Source organism: Trifolium pratense, linkage group LG6, assembly GCF_020283565.1.
Source record: "Trifolium pratense cultivar HEN17-A07 linkage group LG6, ARS_RC_1.1, whole genome shotgun sequence".
In the NCBI taxonomy this organism is placed as follows: Eukaryota; Viridiplantae; Streptophyta; class Magnoliopsida; order Fabales; family Fabaceae; genus Trifolium; species Trifolium pratense.
Window position 1 is genome coordinate 44,371,088 of NC_060064.1, and position 16,207 is coordinate 44,387,294.

The following is a 16,207-nucleotide window of genomic DNA, read 5'->3' on the forward strand; positions in this document are numbered from 1 at the left end:
GGGGGGGGGGGGGGGGGGGGGGGGGGGGGGGAATGGGGGGGCTGCTGGATCCTCTCCAATGACACGAGAGGTCTAGTGAAATTCTGACCACTAATTGGTACTACCACATAAAGTCAAAGAAAAATGAAAGGTGGAGATATAAACCAGACACTCTCCGGTGTAAACCCCATAGAAGAGGATTCATAATTGAAACGGGACTGGATCCTCTCCAGGGACACAAGGGGTCTAGTGAAATTCTGGCCACTAATTTGTACTACCACATAAAGTCTAAGAAAAATGAAGGCTGGCGATATAAACTGGACACTCTCCGATGTAAACCCCATCGGAGAGCATCCGTTTTTGAAACAATCAGAGGGAGGTGGGAAAAAGTAACAGAGAGAGAAAGTAAAAAAACTAAAATAAATACCAAAATATATTTTAACTTTTTATGCCACTTTAGACATAAGAGGTGTCCAATATGTTGTATCAAATTTGATGTTCACATATCATAACCCACAATAAGGTATACTAATAACACATAAAATATTTTTTGTATTTTTATATGTAAAAAATCCTCAGTACTGCAACTGAGTTATTCCACAATCTGCAATAAGGTATAGTATTGCATACTAAATTCAAAGACCTCTGAATTCTTTTTGCATTCAATAAAGATCTCTGAATTCTTTTGGAATAAAGAGTGAATAAAAAAAGAATATAGGTGTGTTGATATTTATTTCCACAACTTTACAGAGTTGTCGCGACTCGCAGAGGCAACCATTCCAGTGACAGAAGCCTCGGCCAAAGCAGAAATCACATTCTCATGTGCAGAAATTGTCATGCTTTTGTTCTCAGCCATGTTCCACAACTCTATGGACTGCAAATCACCAGAAAGAAAGAGAAGAAAAAAAAAACAGTAAATTAGAAACCAATGAACACATTATGAAAAGGGTTGAATGCTTAACAAAACATAGTTGCATACTATGAAGCACAAACATATACACAGACACCAGACACAAGACCTACACTGACACGTAGACACCAGTAATAATTTGAAAAAATAAAAGTGATTGAATGCAACCACTGTGTTAATGTCGAACATCAGACATGTCTTCAATATTTTGTGCTACTGCTACATATTTAACAATTTGTATTGTCCTATTGATGATTTCAGATTGTATAAAATGCATAATTCAAAGTACCTTTGGATCCATGTTAAATGAAAGCGAAGGTAAAAACACTAATAAGGAGGGAGATGGTTCGATCCTCACCCCCAACAAAATACTAACTATACTAACATTTGCCGTTAAAAACACAGATAAAAATGTTCCAATGGGACGAGTAGACAAAGAAAAATGATGAAGATCAATAACCAATGTAACATGATAACAGTTGAGTAAGTAGCACATATTTCAGAGATGATAGAAACTTGCTTGTGGTTTTGTCGTGTGAAATAGCATTTTTCAAAAACAAAAACACTTACCGAAAACCCTCCGACTACTAATAAAGTTGAATAGCTTGGATGAAAAACACTGGAATAAAACTGGTTTCCAGGGGAGTTGAGCTCCTGAATGCATTCTCCTGAGGTCAAATTCCATACCTTCACCAAATTTGGACTAACAGATGCCAACATCTCTCCAGTACCATCCCAGCAAATATAGTTCACTGGTTCAGGATGACCCTACAAAATCCACAAAGATGCAAATCTTGAAGTGAAAAGACCACAATTGCTTATAGAACAATCCAATGTGCTGTTCCACTTCCACCCATAATTTGCCTAGTTAATTTTTTTTAATCCATATTATTAATCGAATCTTCAACATAGAAATTGGATACAGGGACATCATGCAAAATGCAAATAGGCAAAGAGGGAATCGAACAAATAAAATCCAAAATTTAGGACAAGAAACTTCAATAACACGAGTAACAATCAATAGTAAGATGAAACCATTTCAAATTTATCTAACTTCATAAGCATAAAATATATATTTAGATCTTTGTTTAAAGTAGAGTATATTATATTAATTATTAGGATTGATATACACTGACACTGTAAAGATTGTTTACACTGTCAGTCAATCACTCTCAATCGTTGGATCGTTAAAAATATTTGACTTTAACCATATTTATATGCGAATGTGATTTATGATTGGTATTTGGTTGACAGTGTAAAAAGTTTTGCAACAGTGTATCAAAATGAACCTATTATTATTATATTATAGATAAGCAACTAAGCAAGTAAACAATAGACTTTACCTGGAGTGAGTAAACTTGTCGGTCAGTTTCGACATCAAAAATGGACACTACTTTATCAGAAGCTGCTGCAAGAAACTGTCCCGATCTAGGCTGAAACCTCACCTTAGCACTACCTCCCTGAAACGGAAATAATCAATTGTTATGAATATTAGGGACGCATAAATTTTTTGAAAAAAGATATGACAGATTGAAAGCATTTGTTTGACCAACCTTAGATACACGGGTACAAGAGGGTGAAGCAATGTGATAATACCGAATCTCATTTTCACTATCGCAAAAGCAGAAAATATCAGTCTTCTTAGGGTGAAAATCAAGGGACATAATAGCTGAAGTGTGCCCGCTATATTCTTGAACACAATAGGTTGGCTGCAATGAAAAATACGGTAAAAGAGTAAATTATATTTTGTATATATAATTGCGAAAGATGGTTGCAAGTTTTAAACATCAGATATACAAGTTATAAATAATTATAAGGTTACAAAATCTAACAATGTAACTTACATTGGCTGCGTCCCATAACCGCACAGATTTGTCACATGAGGCTGTCGCCAACTGAGATGAATTTGGTCTAAAACGAACATCTGTAATAACTAATTTGTGTTCTTCAGGAGTGGTCTCTGTCCGTAAAGTGTCCATATTCCACAGGACAACCTAATACATGCCCCCATAAAAATGTAACATATACAACAGTTAGAATTTATAATATATGACAGAATAGCAAAACTCTAAAATGTTACCAAAGGGAAATGCTTGGGATCAAAACATACCAATTCAAAACAAAGAAAAAGGCATATAGCGTATAAAATTCTTTTAAAAGCTACTTTACAGATTTTTTTTTTTGACACAAAAAGCTACTTTACAGATTAAATGTACAAAAAAGTGATAATTTGAGCCGCCAGTGTTCCTTGAATATGACACGGTATACTCATTATGCACACGAATTACCTTCTTGTCCTCCCCAGCACTGGCAAGCAACTTTCCATCTGAAGAGAAGTGACAGGAAGTAACATTGTTCCTTGTTCTTATGCAACTAAATTCAGCAAATGTGAAAGCTGAAATAAAAGTGTGGTTAATCAAACTTTCCCATAATACTTTGTAAACAGAGACGAGAGAGACACATAAAGCTTACTTCTCGGAGGCTCTTTTGGTTGCTCAGCCGGACTTTGTTTTATTGTTCCATAGAGATTGGCACCATCTCCTGCATCATTTGATAGAAAGGACTCCACATTATCATCTAAAGCACCAACATCTCCAAATCGTTCCATATCGTCCTGATTTATGAAAAGATAGTGTCAGAAACACGATAACTTGTTTAACTTGTTAAATCAACATCACAACAAACACAATTAGTCAAATGTTTACATCAAGATTAACGGTTAGAAATAGAGGATTGTTCGTTTAATTATAACTGAATTGAACATATAGATCAGAAAGCTACAAGTACAAAAAATGAAAAGTGTGACATACAAGTCAACAATAATGATACCTATTATACAAATCAAAGCAAAACAAATGTACGCATAATGTCATTTATGATTAATATGATCACACACAAACATGCAAACTAAAATGATTAGCAAAGCTTACAAGTAAATTTGAAGATGATGCAAGGCCTCCTGTTGCCTCTGTACCATACATCATCATGCTCTTTGGCACACTGTTAACATTTTGCATGCTGCTAGCTGTATTTAATCCATCACCGGGGGTGTGTGTTGATGGCGGTGAATTAGGTGAAGGACCAGCTGTGTTTCCAGTACCAGTGCTATTGGCAGCTCCAGAAGAAGTAGCTTGCTTTCGTTTTCTGTTACTCTGATGAAAACACAGATAATAAATATGTTAATTATAAGGCTGGTTTGGTCGTTGAGCTGGGAGAGTTACGTAGTATGGTGATAAAGAGGAAGACGGTCCGATACTCGTCCCCAACATAACAATAACAACAATACTAACATGGGACTCTCACGTCTCAGCACACACCCTTCACACCCAAGACTCAATATTGGGAGTGTGTCCTTGAAACCCGATACCATGGGGCCCGATGGATCTAGGATAGACTCTGATACCGTCTTGTAAGGATGACTATATCACCCATTTATACATATATTTTCAGGTCATATCACATTCAAAGTAGGACTCCCAACATTTACCATGTTCATCTCATTTCATTCCAAAGAAAAAGGCAAAGAAGGAAAAAAAAATAGACACATTAAGCACAACCTGCTGAAGTTGATTCTGCTGCAATTGCTCTTGCTGCTGAGATAACGATTGTTGTGACTGGGTCATCTTCATCTGTATGACACCGATTGAAGATTTAAAAATTCAATATTTCAAAATTGACATCCAAGTCATAATCTACTGCAATTGTATTATACAAAAAAGAAAAGAACAACATAAACATTTACCATCTTAGAACTAATGTATATGGCTAACTTATCACATACAGACAAAGTTTCCTATTTGCTCATGTTTAACACTGAAAGGGGCTTTCAGCATGAAACTTTTCTGCTTTTCATATTGGCAAGTTAAGAGAAATTTCCTATTTGCTCATGTTCTAGGGATTATTGAAATGTCAAGGGAGTGATACCACTTTGATGCTCTTTTAAATTTTAGTTATTGATTTTTATATATCATTGACATCAATGATTTTGAGAGTCAAGAGCTAACGAATTGCATGTAAAGGATGAAAAATCCTAAAGATATTTCATATAATCATTTTTTAGAAAGATTATGAAATATATTCATACTCTTAGACAAAGGCTAGAGAAAGTATTGATTATGCTGAAAATATTGATGAATATGTCATAAAATGTATCATTGGAAATATTAGAGTCATCATATATAGTTTGTTTTATTGTTGACACTGTTCTTGTAAATTAAAATGCACTTACATTTTTACTATGCATACATAAAGGATGCTTATTTCTCTCACTCAAGCAACACGCCAAAAGTCTGCTAAATTTGATATCCTATTAATATTTGAAGAGCAAGTCTAACCTTAGGTGAACCTGATTGCATTTGGGAGGAAATAGTTCCATCGTTCCTGTTAGATTGACCATCCTTCACATTTAAGCTACCTCGGGGAAGACCAGAAAGTCTACGCGGATCCATATCACCATAATTAGAATTTCCAAGGCTGTTTTGTGCCTGAGCCTGCGCCAAGACCTGTTGTTGTTGTGATGCTAACAGATATTGGTTTTGTGGTGTTAAATTAGGCTTCTGAACTTGTACACCCAAACCAGGTCTTAGTTGATCAATTCCCTGTAAAAAAGGGATAAGGATAGGTCATAATCTGCTCTCAAAAAGTTCAACAAACTTCAGAGAAACGGCGCTAATGAGAATAACATTCAACTCACAGTTAGAGGCCATCCCTTCAACGGAAGACTTGTAACTCCTTGATTTAATCCTGAAGGATAATTAAAGAAATAATCAAAAAAATAGATCCACCATAACAGATATTAAACACTAAATGTCAAAGCCATGCAGAATATCTCTGCATGAGATATACACCAAAACTTATAATAAAGCCAACACTACTAATGTTGCTAGGAGTTTCCTTCATTTTTAAAGATGATGTTGGAAATTATAATTTTACACTTAGGAAAAAGGATTATCAAGAAAATCAACAGAAATAGTCTTTTATTTTCATCACAAAAAACATAATAGGCTGCATGAAACAGCATTCTGGCGTCTGGCCCTCTAAACCACCACACACGTGCGCACAGAAAGGAAAAAGTTTTAATACAAAGACGGATCATAAAAAGCAGAAATTTGAAGTAAAAATGTGAAGGAGGGCACAGTATCAACACCTGCACTTCCTAACCCAGATTTTGATTGTAAAATTGCTTGTCGATAAACTGATGTATCCAAAGGCAAATTCTTTGGACCAGCGCCAATGTTAACATCTCCTTTGATGTCCTGGAAAATTAATTTATCAACTTTCTTATCATAGTAGTGGTGAAAATAGAGAAAGAATTCAAAATTATAGTTAAGAAAAACATGTGCAATATCTAAGTTAGGATATGGTTGAAGTAGTTACATTGGTTAAAGTAGACCGTGCTTGCAGTTGCTGCAATGCATTGGACATATTCCCTGAATTACCATGAACCAGCTGACTGAAACAGAAAATAACCCTAATTATTAGCAATTCGATCCATAGATCAAGTTAATAGTGATACTTTCTCGCACACGGTAACTACAATCTATAAAACTAAGCAAAGTTAGTTACCCTTGATGACTTGTTGCTGATTTGAGAAGAGCCATCCTATTCGCATCGATAAGATTTGGAGATGCTTCTGAATCCATTGAATGAGGGTGTTTCATTCGCTCTTCATACATTTTCATAGCCAACACACTTGCTGGTGGCTGCCCCAACATACCTTCAGAGTTAATGGCATTTAAGGAACCACCCAGTCCACTCAGTGCAGGATGATTAGGATCTCTTCTCTGTAACTGGACATTGCGTTGCTGCATTAGTTGCATTTGCTGCATTTGAAGTTGTTCTCTTGCCTTCGTTTGCTGGGTCTATCAACATGCAAATACATGCATAAGATCAAGTTTGCTACCAACCAATATATAGAACTAAAAGCAGCTCAGTGCACCAGGTTCCCACCAAGGGGGGTCCTCGAGAGGATAGATACACGTAGCCATACCCTAACAAAAATAAAATATATGTGTTACATAATAAGCTCACCTCAATGTAAGCGGCAGCAGCCTCAGAATGTTTCTCATTTGTTCTCGAGATGAATATATCCCAAAAGACAGACCACCACTCGAAAAGAAATCCTCCAGGTGCATCAATTGCTATCAAAAACAAAACTTACAAACTCAGTATATACTCAGTTGCGCCACTGCTTTCATCATATCATATAATTTAAACTTTTGAGCTATGATTTCAAATAAAAAACGTTAAATAGAAATACGTGCAAGCTTAGAAGATAAATTAAATCAATTCTCTGCATCTTTACCTAAAAAAAACTCTCCTAATTCTTGACAAACACATGTTAACTTAATTCTTGATAACACATTAACACAACATAGTAAAGAATGATCAACAATCTTAATTCTTAGTTTCTTACCTACTGGATCCGTCGAAACTTTTGCTTCTGACATAAAAGTTTTAGCAGTGGCGTTCAACTTTCTTTTCAGAAAATAATCATGAATATAAACATCAAGCCTGAAGCATAACAGACAAACAGATGAACATCAACATAACATGATCCTCAAGACCAAAATCAAATAAACCAGAAACAAACACAAAAAAGAAAACAAATTCTAGAGTGTAAAAAATGCCAAGCATTTAGCAAGTCCACATACATTTTATCAGCTTCCCAATTACTTTGAGCTTGACCCAAAGTTGGCTTCATATTGACAAACCCAAATTCCTAACAGCTTGTGGTATTCTCTGCAAAGAAAAATAAAAACTTAGTTTTAGAACCCTTTATCAAACATGAAAATCAACCATACTAAAAGTAATTAAACTCTAGCCATGTAATTGAGCTCAAGTGATTAATCAGCTCCACCAAAGGACGAATCATTCGGAGTGGTTCATACGGAAAGGGGTCTGGTAATCCAGAGTTCGGCAGCGAGGTAAGGCTAGTAAACCCCGACCAAAATTTGTTCCCACCAGGAATCGAACTCGGGTTCTCCCGAACGATCCGTCCTAGAGGGAGCTCATTAACCAATTGAGCTCAATATCTTGGTTGGGTGGAACAATTATCAGTCCAAACTTTACTTACATCACGGCGGAACTCGGAATTACAAGAGCCCTTCCCCAGTAACCGGAGGGTTAACACAAAAAAAATGTAATTAAACTCAAAACAATTTTCTTTCTCATTTTTCAATTAAACATTTTTACAGAAACTATGAATTTTGTTACTTTCAGTTCTGATTCTCTGAAATTCTAAGCATCCTTTCACAATTATACAAAAACATTAACATCAGGTTTCACAATTGTACCAAAAAGATAAAAAATACCAGCTCATTGGATCAAACATTAAAGCATCACCCCAAAAGAGACCCATCATACAAAAACAAAACACAAACCATGAAAACACAAAATTAAGCAAAATCAAGGACATGGGCAGAACCAAAAACAAAGAGAAGAAATAAAAAAGGAACCTTTTTGTTTATGAATTTTGAGAGAGTAATAGAGGGAGTTGCAGACGGTGAAAGTTGTCAGAATGTGTGTAAGAGAGAAAGGAAAAGGCGAGAAAAACTCGGGAATTTTCTCGGGAAAAAAGAGGGGTGGAACTTGTTGAGTTGAGTGTCAGTGAAGTGCAATAACAAGTCGCATTATAAGTTTCACAAAAAGTGAACACAACAGCTGGAGAGAGAATGGCAAGGACAAGGATACTTAAATAGACAGATAATCACATGTAACTGTTACTAAGGTTAGGTTATTTCTACAAATATTTTTTAAAAGATGCTTCAGTTTAATCCGCTAAAAAATAAAAGCATCTCCAAATCCAAGTAAAAGTTAAAATGTATTTAGTTTAAATTTTGAGGCAAATGTAGTTTGACTTTTGCTTATATTTAAGATTGAATGGAGTGTATTATTAATAAGCGGTTCTTACAATATTATGTAATGCAATTTATATATATTTTGCTCTAATGGATATAGCACTTTAAATATCATACATTATTAACAAGTCGTCTCATTTATATATTTTTTTTAACTTAAATTGATGATATTGATATGGTACCTTAAATAAGGTACGGTATCATCAATTTTGATACTCTCTAGGTCACGTCATGAAACTTCAATAATAAAAACTAATAAGGTACGGATCATTAACTTATGAATATATTTTTGATACTCTTATTGAAAATGCTTTAAAATATTAAATATTATCATTTTGGATATAGTGTGTTTTATTTTATAACTATTTTTATGACTATAAATATTGGAGACAAAAATGTAAAATCTTATCAATTACTAACTCGCAATACAACTTTTTTTTTGTTAAACTAAAGGTATTCTCAACACGCAACTGTAGAGACTAATCCCCTCGAGATAAGTGAGATTCATTTAAGGTGTTGACCTCTCCCAACAAATGTTTTTCTATACACACTGGCCGCATATAAAATTTGCAATGTAGAAAAACCATACTAAAATAGTATTTTCTTCATCAAACATCGTAGAGAACAAAAAGTTCTTTTTTTACTAATACCTTAAAAGTTCATGAAATTGTGGTGTTCTATTCTATATTTATTTTTTACAAATCAAATGGACCTTTTTTTTTTGAACAAGTCAAAATGAGATATATATATATATATAAAAATAGTCTATTAGCACAAGACGTGCCAAAAAGACTAAACAAGGTTACAACTGAAGTCCAAAAAACAGGAACCAAAAGAAACTAAACAAGGCCCAAGCAGAGCAAAGAACTAGACCACCACCTATGGCAGTTCAAAGCTAAAGTACAACTCGTCACTTTCAACCACAATCAAATGGACCTTTAACACATGTTCTCCGAACACACGTGTTAAAGCATTAAATATAAAAATATTAATTTCAAAATTTGCAATTAAATTTTTTTAGAAATTGAAAAAGTTTTTAATTTTTATAAACAAAAATGAATATCTTGTAAGTTTAATTCTTTTAACATTATTTTGCATCCAATTTTAGTCTATGTATTTTTTATGAACCAAATACAAGGACATGGGCCCAACTAAATATAGGTGGTTTAAAATATTAAAATAATATTTTGTTAACTAATCATCATATAAGATAAAAAGTTGTTTAACATCTTAAATATTTATGTGTTATTCTATTCATACTTATCTTAAACGGACTTTTAAAATATGTCATTTGTGCAGATGTTAAAGAATCAAATATGAAAATATCAATTTCAAAATTTTCAAATGAATTTTTAAAAAGTTGAATAAGTTTTTGTTCTCTATAAAATGAATGAATATTTTCTCTGTGAACAACACAAACATGGATATCTTGTAAGTTTAATTTTTGTTCAATTTTTTTTTAATTCTTACAAAATTATTTTGCATGCAGTCTACATTGTTGTGTTGATATGTATTTTCCAAAAAAAAAAAAATCAATGACAAAAAATGAGCTCAAAATTTAATTTATAGGTCCAATTTTTTGTGACTTTTATTTGAGCTTGTATAAACCCATAAGAAATGTGGATGATCCTGAGTGGCGCAAAACACAAGTCATGAAATAGGCGTCTAGTTGAAATTGATGTTAAAATAATGGGCAAGTTTTACCATGCACAAGTGCATCATATGGTACATGGTGCACAAGTCACCGATTCCATTATAACGAATACGAATTTTTCAAAATTCATCGTTGGATTGAAAGTTTATATCATATAGATCATCCATAATTTTTTTTGAAAAAATTGAAAATCATTTGATATATTATTGAGACCCGTGAAAATTAACGGTTTATGAATTTTTATTAAATACCGTTAATCTTTATGAGTCTCAATAACATATCAAATAATTTTAAATTTTTTCAAAAAAAAAAATTATGGATGTTCTATATGATATAAACTTTCAATCCAACGGTGAATTTTGTAAAATTTGTATTCGTTATAATGGAATCGATGACTTGTGCACCATGCACCATACGGTGCACTTGCGCTTGCGCATATTAGCCAAAACCAAAATAATGATAGAATATACAAGTGGACCACGTGGGATGATAGGAGGTAGAAATCTCATGAAGTGTGAGTAGCTTTTTGTTTTTCCTTTCTTTTTTGCCTTTTTTCTTAGTAGATTATAGATTTATAATCCCTAGCTTTTTTTATATGTATGATTTTTAGCTTATAAAAAATTAATTCATCGTTAAAAAATTATAAATTTTAGTAAATGAACTTTTGATAATGCCTAAACATCCCTATAAAAGAAATTCCAAAATTTAAGAGTTTATTGATAATTAAACAAATTTGATTCTAACAAAAACTCAAATTGTGCGCAACAAAATTTTGTAAGACTAAAAAAAAAAATAAGAACTAAACTTAGAAGTTTCCTCATTTAACATTCATGTTACGGAGACTCCTCCAAATGATTGACTAGCTAATCTCAGCTTTTTTTTTGAATTATTTTAACATTCATGTTATGGAGACTCCTCCAAATGAGATTTCAATTTTTTTTTTTTTATGATATTTATAGAGCTTGCATGCCTAAAAATATTCACGTAACTTTATAGTTTTTTTTTTGGGCGTTAGCCCTCTTTCACTAGGAAAAAATTCCTTTTTTATAAAGGCCAAAAAATACTTAACACTTTCTTTAAATTTAAAAATTATTTTTTCAACACAATTTTATCTTCTGAATGCTTAAAATGCACTCTAAAGACACTAAAACATTTGACCCGGTGGTAATTTTATTAATTGTAAACAAATTTATATAGTAAATAAAAATAATAAGAAATGTATATATATTGCAAGCACATAGAATATGTAATTAATTATAAACAAATTTATTTAGTAAATAAAAATAACAGGAAATGAAAAATAATAGGAAATGAATATATAGAATACTATTAATTTTAAACAAATTTATATAGTAAATAAAAATATTATAGGAAATTCATAAATATATAGAATATTTAATTAATTAAAAACAAATTTAAGTAGTAAATAGAAATAATAGAAAATGCATATATAGAATATTTTATTAATTATAGATAAATTTATATAGAAAATACATATAAGGAAAAACATTAACTACATTGCAATTTTATCAAAGCAAAAGAAAAATATTAAATTTTTACCCCTAATAAATGTTATAAATATTAAATAAATTGTTTATCAAAGATAACATTTATTTCATGGACTGTATAATTAAATAAAGAGTTATAAATTTTAAATAATAATTTACTAATTAAGAAAATTCTAATTAGTTTGTCAAGAATATATTATTCTATTTTTAAATAAATAAAGTTTTAACTTTATTTTATACTTTAAAAAGCAAAGGGATCATTGTATACAGACTAGTTGTTAATTAATAATAGGAAATGCATATATAGAATTAATTATATACTGGCAAAATATTACTACAATGCAATTTTATTTTTTTAATTCCAAAAACGAAAATAAATACAAGAAGTCTAATAAAATCATATGGTCATGAAAGCCCTTTATTTTTTATTTTTAGGTTATAAATACACTTGTGTTTGATGCTTATGCACAACAAATCTCTAATTCATTCTATCAAAAAAACACATCTTTAATCCTCTATCTCTCTCACAAAATTTTACTACCTTAGGTTTTATTAATTTCACACAATCTATTATACTTGTGAGTATATTAATTATAAATTTATAAGGATCCCAACAATGAGTTAAGTTTGGTTTATGTGCCCAAGAAGGTGGATTTGCAAGAGGGTGCAACAATAACAAGTTCATAGAATCAAAACCCATGAGAGCTTATGAGACTGATCTCATAGAATCAAAGTATGAAAGTCCCAAAAAAAGCAAATGGATGTAAGTCATAATTCTAATTGTGTATTGTTAATTCTTTGTCATATATTTTATACAACTAGAATACCTTTTTATTTTAACTAATATTTTTTTTATCCTTTGAAGGCACACCTTAAATAATTTGATGAGTGGCTCAAGTTCAAAAGCCGACAGTAATTTAAGGTTGGAAATAGAAGATTACTGTGATAGCCCTCAAGACACACATGTAGAGAACATTAAGATGAAAACTTTTTTGTATAGGCATTGTGTTGTAATTATAAAAAAAAGGATAACTAGTTGTTTTTGTCGCTTAACTTAATTTTTGATTTTATTTTAGTCCCTAAATAGATTTTTTTTCTTCTCTTTTTCCCTTTTGGTCTCTTAGTTGTACTTTTGAAATTATGAAAGATCGTCACCTTGTAAAAGTTGTCACCTACTTCCTCCGGTCTTATTTATAAGCAAAAATTACTTTTTAAATTCATTGAACAATTGATGTATCTAACTTAAATATAGACTAGATACATTAATTTTTTAATGAATCTAAAATGTAACTTTTGCTTATAAATAAGATCGGAGAAAACATATCTAAAAGTATATCGAGTATGCTAAAGTGGGATGCATAAGTGATGAAATGAAAAAAGAAGTTGATGATTTTATATTACATCAACAAGTGATATTTCCAAGGTATCTTAGGATGAGAGATTCTGTAAAACATGTGATATTGATATAATGCTAGTGTTTTACAATGTGATAGAGATGTGGGATAATATTGGGGTAAAAGAGTAATTTTCTCACTAAATGAAGGAGATGAAGGACCCTAAATTTGGAGAAAGGGGTTGTAGTTTTTAATAAACCAAAAATGACACATGTACTTAGAGTTTTTTTTTTTAAAATCTAACAAAAGGGACTATCATGACTAAAAAAAGTACAATTAAGAGACCAAAGCAGAAAAGAAAAGAAAAAAATAACTATTTAGGAGAAAAAATGAAATAAATAATATAAAAAAATTAAGGGATTAAAAAAACACTTTAGCCACTAAAAAAATAATATAACATAATAGCATTATGATTTGATTTAATGTTAATGAATTAATCTCATCTCATAATCTGTTTCCATTTACTGTAACCACAAATAAAATTGATATTTTTTTGGAGTAAATTACATTTCTCTCAATAGAGGCACTGGAATTAAATTGTTCTCAAATCTTATATTAAAATATAAACTCTCGTTTTATTTCCTTCTCATCACTGTTATATTAAATAAAATATATATATATATTTTCCTTCCCTGATAAATATTTCTTTTTCTTTTATCTATTGTTGATTCAATATATCATTAATATATAGTTCTAACCTTATTCTAAACTATAAGATAACTTCAGTTGTATTGGACTCTTTAACTAAGCTTTCCTTCATTTGTTGTTACTCGATCTTCAGTTTTGCTTTTATTTGTCGGTCCTTCATTGACAAATTTAATCAATCTTCAATGACTGTTTATTACTTTATTTTACGTATGTCGATCAATCATTTTTCTTACATGAGTGTTTCTAGGGAGGACAATGGGTGTCCATAACTCAAACTCAAATATTGTTCGGGTGGGAAAATGAAACTCGCACCCACACCCACTGAGTTCGGTTTTGTCACCCAAACCCGAAACTTATAACAAGAACACGCATGATTGATTATCTGCTCAAATCCGATCCGAATTATATTTGATAAAATACAAAATGTAGTATAATTTGGTAATATAGTTTATAAATTTCAAAATAATTTTTTTTACTAAACAATTCATCAAATGTTATCATCACTACAACATGCACTAGTACAATATTCAAAAACTTAAAATTGAGCAAAATAAATAGGGGTAAATAGACAATTTAATATATAAATGGATGGGTGAATGAGTTTTAGGTGTGAGTTTGATACTACCCAAATCCACACCCATATATTCGGGTGTCACCCGAACCCAAACCCAGTCAACTTGAGTTTTGCCCGTTAACTTGGGTTTGTGTGGGTTTATCGGGTTTGAGTTTTCCTGTCATTCCTAAGTGTTTCATACATTATTCTTACTAATGCTCTCTCTCTCTCTCTCTCTCTCTCTCTCTCTCTCTCTCTTCAAGCATTGATTTATGTAATTTTCTTTTCTCCTACTTTCTTTTCATAGAACCAAACAGACCTAAATGACGGAGCATACAATTAAATAATGTATAATCATTCAAATGAATTATTTATGAAATTGACCGGACGAAAAGGTTGATTTTAGAAATAGGGGGACTAAAAGAAAAAAAATATAAAAATAAGGGTACCAAAATGCATTTAAGCCAAGAAAAAAAGAAGAGCAAAAGATATAAAAAAAAAAGAAGAGCAAAATATGTGTGTGTGTTTTTTTTGTTAACCTCGAGTAAACCAAAGTTCGATAGTGAGATAAGTAATGTCTGACCAAAAATTGTTTTCACCCGAAATTGAACTCGAGTTCTCCCAAATGATTTGTCATAAGGGGAACTCATTAATCACTTAAGACCAATACCTTGGTTAGCAAAAACTGCCTTTGTTGAACGCGCCATTTACAATAGCACCGTCTCATTGTTGAACGCATGATTCACACCAGCGCTACCTGAATAGGTCCCAAAATAGGGATTTTTGATTTTTTTTTTAGCGTTAAATAAGTTTTTTGTCCCTATAAATATTTTGAATTTCATTTTAAGTCTCTATAAATATTTTTAATTTTATTTTTAGTCCCTATAAAAATTTCAATAACTTTTGGTCCCTCAAATATTTCGATAACTCCCGTGTACTTTCACATTTTTGAATGAATATTCATGTTTATAATATTGTACTAACCTCTCCAACAAAAATTTAGAATATTTTAATTTTAATATAAGATGAATTATTTATGTACAAAAAAAAAACTAAAAAAAATCATATTTAATTCGTCTCTCATTATAAAAATTAAACATTTTAAAAAGAGATTTGTTTTTGAAGAAAAAAAGAGATTTTTATAATAGGAGAATGTTAACATGTGCATATATGGCACATGTTAAGGTAGTAAAAATAGAAATTATGTCTTAGAATTTGTGCATTTTAACTTTTCAAGCATTAAATGTCTTGTATCATTAAATGTTAAATTTCTATATTAAGATACCTTATCATGTGCCCTATATGCACATGTTAACAAGACCCTTTATAATATGCTAAAATTAATCTTTGAATTTTCTTATTTTTTTTTTAATGATATACACGAGTTGACTGAAAAGCAAAACCAAAAATCATGATAGAAAGTATATATGATAATATGAGACCCAAATTTGTGATTTTTTTTTGTCAAGTAGCCTAGTGGCTATAAATTCCACCTTAAAAGCGGATAAAATGGAGTGTCCGGGGTTTGAAACCTGACTCCTGCGTATAACACGATGTCCTCTACCAATTGAGCTAAGCTCACGGGACAAATTTGTGAATTTCTTTATAACTACTAAAAATAAAATTTGCATATTTATAGCATGAAAAATATATTTATTTATTTATTTTAATGATAAATATTTTTGAATTTATATTTTTTGTC

The 16,207-nt window shown here is 31.3% G+C and overlaps 1 protein-coding gene across 3 annotated transcripts; it reads right to left on the reverse strand.

Annotated features, from left to right (window-relative positions):
• Positions 1–413: 413 nt before the first annotated feature.
• On the reverse strand, positions 414–8,603 carry LOC123888068 (transcriptional corepressor LEUNIG_HOMOLOG-like). Of its 3 annotated transcripts, none has more exons than XM_045937027.1 (18): positions 8,347–8,603; positions 7,543–7,630; positions 7,305–7,402; positions 6,920–7,029; positions 6,455–6,750; positions 6,266–6,341; positions 6,036–6,144; positions 5,583–5,632; positions 5,224–5,487; positions 4,447–4,518; positions 3,820–4,041; positions 3,362–3,503; positions 3,178–3,284; positions 2,734–2,883; positions 2,443–2,598; positions 2,233–2,349; positions 1,460–1,657; positions 414–853 (listed from the first exon to the last, which is right to left on the reverse strand). In XM_045937027.1, exons 2-18 carry the CDS (start codon positions 7,590–7,592, stop codon positions 710–712), a joined length of 2,361 nt encoding a protein of 786 aa, XP_045792983.1. In that variant the 5' UTR covers positions 7,593–7,630; positions 8,347–8,603; the 3' UTR covers positions 414–709. The 3 variants fall into 3 exon arrangements, with proteins under 3 accessions (XP_045792983.1, XP_045792984.1, XP_045792985.1); XM_045937028.1 differs by having other exon boundaries at positions 6,455–6,744; positions 8,347–8,562; XM_045937029.1 differs by lacking the exons at positions 7,305–7,402; positions 8,347–8,603 and having other exon boundaries at positions 7,543–7,632.
• Between the last annotated feature and the right edge of the window lie 7,604 nt (positions 8,604–16,207).